Below are 7,448 nucleotides of genomic sequence, written 5' to 3'. Positions count from 1 at the left end.
ATCTAAAAAAATAAATGAATATTCAGTATACAAGAAACACTGCATGTCTGATTTGAAATATTAACAAATATCTGGTTCTAAAACAATTTAAGTTTTCAGCAAAATGTTATCTGTCAAGCTATAAAATATATAACTTGAAGTTAACAGAACCCCCCCCCCCCCCCCCCGATTAAGATTATACTGAATTCCTTGAAATTCTGCAAAGTCCTTTAATGCATCTCACTTTGAAATATACTACTTTTGCTCAGAGTATTTGAAGTGAAACATATCATTTTCTGCCTCTTTTCAATGACTGCACTTGGGGACTTCGCACCCCAAAGCACAAAGCTCAAAATGCGGTGTTGTTGCCCCTATCTTGTTAATGTGATAAAATAACCCCACACAAAAACAAAATAAATTTTTTGACAAGATCAATAAGGTTGCAAGAAAGTGTTTATTTGTTAAGTTTACAGTAAATCAGAGCTATTCAGAGAACTGCACCCATTCCTACTTGAAGCACTAACATGGCATCCCTCATAATTGATATGCTGCCAGTTAAAACACTTGGGATGTGTGCAGGCAACACATCGCTACGGTGATTGGAAAGGAACTAATATATTTTAGGAAACTATTCTAATTGTAGCTGATGGTTAAAATGTTTCGACCTCAACATGTGTCTTGTCTTACATCATTTTTTACAATGAGAGAGGGACTTTTACCTAACAAGAAGATACCCTGTGTGACCCAAACACCTGTTGCGTCACACTGGCTTATTTCTTATTTTTCAAAATGATCTTATTTTTCAAAATAAGAGCTTTACTAATTTAGAACTACAGAATACATAAAGCTTCATTAAACATAATTGATGTGATTAATACCTTTATACATGACACAAGACGTGTGCCAAAGGTCAGTTCACATTAAGGATTAGAAATGACAGTGGGCTTTAAAGCTGTAGTGGTTCAATACATTACCACTGAGAAGCTGCCAAAAACTGTCTAATACAAGATAAAAAGAAAAAAACATTAAAAAACCATAACAGAAATATCTCTAACAAAAATGAAAACGTAATTTTTTCAATATTTCAACAGAGCAAATTGAACCCTGCATACACACACATTGTATACATATATATATATACACATAAATATACATATACTGTATGTATGTGTATATCTATATATATACACACACATATCTATATATATACATATACTGTATATATATGTGTATATATATATATGCCTGCTTCGCTCAAGGTTTCTGCAATTTAAAAGGAAGCTTTTCCTTGCCACTGTTGCCAAATGTTGCAAAGTACTGCTCATGGGAGATTCACGTTGGGTCCCTCTCTCTAAATAATACAACAAAGACTATGGTCTAGACCGGCATTTTTGTAAAGTGTCTTGAGATAACTTTGGCTATGATTTGGTGCTATATAAATAATAATCGATTGATTCCTCAAACCATTTCTGCATTGTAGCAGGGCACATTATCCTCCTGAAGGAGGCCACTGCCGTTAGGGAATACTGTTTTCATGAAGTGGTGTGCTTGGTCTGCAACAATGTATAGATAGGTGCTACGTTTCAGCAACATCCACACAAATGGCAGGACCCAAGGTTTGTCAGCAGAACATTGTTCAAAACATCACACTGCCTCTGCCGGCTTGCCTTCTTCCCATAGTGCATCCTGGTGCTATGGCTTCACCAAGTAAGCAACCTACCTTACCCGGCCATTCACATGATGTAAAAGACAACGTGATTCATCAGACCAGGCTTCCTCTATTGCTCTGTGGTCAAGTTCTGATGCTCACGTGGACATTGTAGACGCTTTCGGCATATGCATAGGCATATTTCGGATATGGATAAGCATGGCCACCCTTACTGGTCTGCGGCTATGCAGCCCAACATGCAACAATCTGCGATGCACGGTGTGTTCTGACACCTTTCAATCAGAACCAGCATGAACTTTTTCAGCAATTTGAGCTAAAGTAGCTCTTCTGTTGTATTGGACCACATGGGCCAGCCTTAGCTTCCCTTGCGCATCAAAGAGCCTTGTTGACCCTAACCATGTTCCAGGTTCACCAGTTTTCTTTCCTTGGACCACGTTTGATAGCTATTGACCATTGCAGAGCGGGAACACCCCATAAGAGCAGCAGTTTTTGAGATGTGCTGACCCAGTTGTTGCTATCACTATTTGTCCCTTGTTAAAGTTACTCACATTCTTATTTATTTCTCATTTTTTCTGTTTCCAACACATCAACTTCAAGGACAAAATGTTTACTTTCTGCCTAACATATCCCATCCACAGCAAGGTGCCATTGTAATGAGATAATCAATGTTATTCACTTCACTTATAAGTGGTCATGTTATGGCTATTGGTGTATATATATTTACACACACACAGAGGAAAAAACAAACCAAAAAAAATTTATCAGCAGGGAAAACAAAAGCAAGCAGTAAATAAGCAGTATTTTCTCCTTTTTGTACTACACATAAGCTATATTAATAGGTATTTGCAAATATTAATGCAAGTTATTAGTTATTGTCCCACACTGGGACATGTGTGTGGCAGAAGATTTAAACATGCACTGTTTCAGTGGTCCCTCTAAGCCTTTACAGGAAAATAGGGCAACAACACTCAGCACATGGAAAGACAGACCATATCACTTCCTTACACTGCAGTATCCACATTAGGAACCTCTTTAACGAGGATGGATCCGTTAGTTTTAGGGTATAATTTTTGTATGGAGTATTTTGAAATATAATTTAATAAAATGTTCTGTTGTTTTTCCCTTATGTTTCCCTACGAGTAAATCTACAGTCCTGTTAGAAATTATACTCATGATTAGCACTATAGCCAATCTGACTGTTGGTATATATTTAATGCTACGATATTTCCTGCAGCATTTTAAACTACAGCTGTAGATGGAAAGCTGTGTTATTGCAGAAATAGCCCTGCAGCCTTGAAGCTAAAAAAGCTTATAACTGTATATTTATGTGTACCTGCAATGTTCTTACTGTTAAAGCATTCACACTGGCTATAAGCAGGCTAGAATAAGACCATAACGTAATCAAAGAATTAGCAGTATTTTAGCGTTATTGCTGTAGCTAGCTTACAGCGATTGCAAGCTGTCAGCATTAGTACTAGCAGTACTACAACAGTACTCCAGAAGGATAGGCAAACAATATACCAACAGATGTTACAGGTTACTACAAGCTGTAACTGCCTATCGGACATTACTTGTAATACAAAATGTACTATGAGCATGTTAATACTCAAAGCTATTGGACATTATGATTTGGATGAACATGGTCTATCAGCTCTAGGAAGTGGCTGTGTAGTGAGAGAGCAGGCTTAGAGGGAGCACTGATCAATTCACTGGTGTCACATCAGTATGTCCAGGTCGTCGCTGTGGTCGTCCTCCTCCGTCACTCGCAGCGACAGCACCTCCTCATTTAGAAACAGTCCACTCAGACGCTCCTTGCGGGCCTGTCGCTGCTCTTTCAACTGCCGCTTCCGGAGTGCTTTCTGCTGAAGCTTACGTTGTTTCGAACGTTTCTGAAAAAAGATAGTAGTTGTAGTAATATAATACAGCAAAAATGAAATACAATGAATGAGTTACAGTATGTGATAGGGTTAGAAAAAGTGTTCCCAAGGCAAATGTTCTCTTAGAAGTTCAAAAGTAAAAAGAGTAATTGTATTTGCCTGGCACATAAAATCACCCATAATATAGATATTGTCTCTATTTTCACACAAACATGTCCATGTGTCTTACTTTAGAGTCTCGAATACGTTCTGCAGCACTGGAAAGGTTGCCGTCACTGTAAGCTCTGCTAATGTTGGCAACACTGCTTCCACTACAGACGGATGCTGTACCACCTGGAATGTAAGGAAATGAGTATTGAGTTCAGGAAGATCTTAAACATTTAAACTGAGCTGAAAATCGGACCTGGAGTTAGAATTTCTTAACATTTGAAAAACAAAAGAACCTTTCAGACACTGTTCAATGAAGACAGTAGAGGTTACATTGCCTCATGGCCGCAGATTTCTCTATGACACTATTACTGCTAGCCAACCAGGTAGCATCTTACCTGCTACAGAGTTCGAGGCTGTAGAGCCAGTAGAGGAGCTAGCAGAGCTGACCATGCTGGCATTACTGCTGCTGGCTCCACTTATGCCGCCCGTGCTGGCACTGCTGTGACTGCTCCTTTTCCAGCCCTCTCTGGTGCTGCTGGCCCGCTGCCTTGGGCTGTGCTCTCTGATGTAGTTACGCACCTGATGACATCACACAGGTCAAAAGCATGTACTTTCCACATGCTTGATCACCATCGTTCTTTCCCTGTTTTGATAGTGTATTAGCAAGAATACACTGCAATACACAACAGGTGATTTAAGATCATTAACTAAATATGTTAATATGTTAATATGTCCTTTAAACCTGCAAAACAATGGGACCCATGTCGATTTAGCTATCCTACTACCCATTCCCTGAAAGTTGAATATGCAGTTGTACTGGACACATTTTTCAACTTTCATTGGAAAATTCAATAGCAGAACAGCTATAAGATACTTCTTTTTTACATAATGGCTTCAAATAAGCATAATACCTTTATGTTTAAAGTCAATCTGCATTTTCGGTGTAAAGTGTATTACAAATACACTTAAAAAGTGTGAAAAATAAAATAAAACCTTGGCAAAAAGGCAGCCAATTAAAATCTTTGCTTCCATCACAGTAATCCAGGTTTGTTCTTTAGATGTTGCACGGTTACAATTTTATATCGTTAAGATTTTGCAGTTTGTGCTCAGGTTTCTACCTCTTAAATATTTAAAAGACAAAAGTCTTACTTTATCGTCACTATTTTAATTGTTAATGACAATCTTAAAGTTGCTTGACTCCAACTGCTATAATTAATATTATCAGTCTTCCCCATTATCACCATTATTGTTGCTAATGGCTATAATAAACCTGTTGACTTTCAACTGTTACAATTATTAGTATCTATATTTTTGTCTTTTACCATTTCTAAGCTGTTCTTGCTAATATTATGTCATATTTGCTCAAACTGTCACTTTAAATGCAGTAGTACATGAGAGAGATAATCTGTATAAAAAAAACATGATGGCATTTGCAAGAATCCAATGCTCCGAAAACACAACAACCAATCAGAGCTGAGCAGTCTCTCAGGCTGCTGTCAATCACACGCTGCGCAGCACCACTCCTACATGCATGCTCACACGGTCAAGCTCAATTTTATTCAGTCTTCACAGCGGCATTTCCGCTCCAGTGAGAATGTGCAGCAAAAGGATTAAAAAGCGATGCTGAGTTAGACAGTTCTGCTCGACAGGTAATTACCCTAGCCTCATTTCTGCTGTAATTGTTTTCAAAAAATGTTTCCAAATTGCTAAGATTTGTGCGGTTACTGTGAAGTTGTGTTACATTGGTGTTGCAGTCAGACTAATATTAGCTTGTTCCTAATGTGGCTGCTGTTCAGCGTTGTTTCATGGTGGTGTGGCTGAAAATATCTCTGTGAAGTGTCCAGGCGGTGTTACCGTTTCAGACTTTCTCCTGATAGTTCTGTGTGCCTGTGCTCTCACGGCTAAATGTGCTCAACATCAGTGAGTTACTGCTTAGTTGGCGCTGTTTTTTCCACAGTCTCTGTTAGCAAACTAAGTGCTGGTGGTTTTGCCAAATAGAATTTGCTGTAGATTACCGTTCAAAGTGATTTCCGCTGGTTTGATGTGTATCTGCTTCGATTGTGTTGGTTGTGTAATACGGCTGCGGTTGTTGTCATTTCATGTTTTTACTGTTGTGTCCGCCATATTGTATATCTGGCTTCTTTAGTTGCTGTGATTACTAGCCTGCGCGTGCATGACAGGCTACTCTGCGGGGAGGGCTTTGGAGAAATTTGAAGCCAAGTCCACTCTCTTCTCCATCTTACCTACTGCAGCTTTAAGTCTGTATAATCTGTTGTTGTTGTAGTTGATGTAACAAGAACATATGTTGTTGTTGCTCTCTTTGCCTGTCTCTATCCTGCATCTCCCTCTATCCCACTTTTTGGCCCATCCAGTCGAGGTAGATTCAACTTGAGTCTGGTTCTGCTCGAGGTTTCTGCCTGTTAAAAGGAAGTTTTACCTTGCCACTGCTGCCAAATGTTGTTAAGTACTGCTCATGGTGGGTTCATGTTGGGTCTCTCTCTAAACAATATTTAAAAAGAGAGTATGTCTAGACCTGCTCTTTTTGTGAAGTGTCTTGAGATGACTTTGGCTATGATTTGGCGCTATATAAATAAAATTTGATTGATTGATTGACTATAATAACATCTAAGTTATTAATATATTCACATATATTTTATCTCACAGCAATTACATGTCCCAGGTCTGTTATCCACTTGTACTTTTTTGTCAAGTCTGGTTTGTGGTCTTTTAATTTGAGCTAAAGATAACACCTATCTTTCTAAACATTTATTAAAATACTTGAAATAATATTAACCCTATTTCTCAAGATTATTTCTATTTAGACATTTTATTTCTACTTTATTCTACACCTGATTATGGAATGTACTCTCAAACTACTTTAATTGACTATTTCTGCTCAGGCTCTTCCCTACCTCGGGAAAAAAATATCCGTCAGAGCACTCTGTGTATGGAGCAGATAGGAGACATCACTTGATACCTCAGTCAAATAACAAACCATGGAAGTCACATTGCTTGAAACCACATTCGGTGCAATACAGGAAAGACATCCATCTCTTTCTGTGTTTCCCTGCAGAGCATGTGTGATTCTTGTGTTCAAGTTCATTAACTTAATAATGGGATGCCAAATATGCTTAAGAAACTTTATGAAGTAAAGTCTCTATATGGGAAACACTATATAATACTGTATAACATGAAATACAACTAATACTACCTATAACTACTACTATTGCAACAAATGGCAAACTCACAGTATGGATCATATGGTTTGACTCATCGACATCTGGTCATCTGGTCTGTTCTTACATTTGTAGAGTGGATTACCAAGGCTGCTTTTTGCATCACTTAATTGCTGTTCTAAGGTCCCGATCACACAGAGCGCGTTTTGCATGTTGTAAAACGTGCAGCGCGGTTAAGGCAACCACCAAATCATTAGCTGTCATTAACCTAACCGTTATTTTGTGAACTGACAGAAGGCCCACCCCTACATTCTTCCGATTGGACAATGAGAAAAAACACCAACAACGTTGGGCGCTTTTCTGCTTGGAGTTTGTTGAGTTCTGTCATCTGTATGTATGATTTATTCCATTATTCCTTTATTCCATTCCATTATTCCGCTGTTGTATAGCATGTATCGGTTGAGACCATGAAGGAGAAAGTAAGAAAAAAGAGGGCGACTACTGAATGTACAGTACCATGCTACGATGGGTGTTTGGGTGAATTAAACACACATCGTAGCATGGGTTTATTACAATTTGTACGGTTCATTGAACATC

At 38.4% G+C, this 7,448-nt stretch overlaps 1 protein-coding gene across 6 annotated transcripts in view; it reads right to left on the bottom strand.

Annotated features, from left to right (window-relative positions):
- Window positions 1-423: 423 nt before the first annotated feature.
- fam199x (family with sequence similarity 199, X-linked) overlaps window positions 424-7,448 on the bottom strand; it is a 48,552-nt gene continuing 41,527 nt past the window's right edge. For all 6 annotated transcript variants that reach the window (XM_069670527.1, XM_069670528.1, XM_069670525.1 and 3 more), the window contains 3 exons: window positions 4,071-4,254; window positions 3,755-3,858; window positions 424-3,537 (listed from right to left, as the gene is read on the bottom strand). In XM_069670527.1, coding sequence (XP_069526628.1) covers window positions 3,364-3,537; window positions 3,755-3,858; window positions 4,071-4,254 — 462 coding nt within the window. In that variant the 3' untranslated portion in view covers window positions 424-3,363. The remainder of the gene's footprint in view (window positions 3,538-3,754; window positions 3,859-4,070; window positions 4,255-7,448) is intronic.

Source organism: Semicossyphus pulcher, unplaced genomic scaffold (assembly GCF_022749685.1).
Source record: "Semicossyphus pulcher isolate SPU_LCO1_2020_fin unplaced genomic scaffold, fSemPul1.0.p SCAF_2, whole genome shotgun sequence".
NCBI classification, from domain to species: domain Eukaryota; kingdom Metazoa; phylum Chordata; class Actinopteri; order Labriformes; family Labridae; genus Semicossyphus; species Semicossyphus pulcher.
This window is presented reverse-complemented; position numbering and strand designations above follow the sequence as displayed.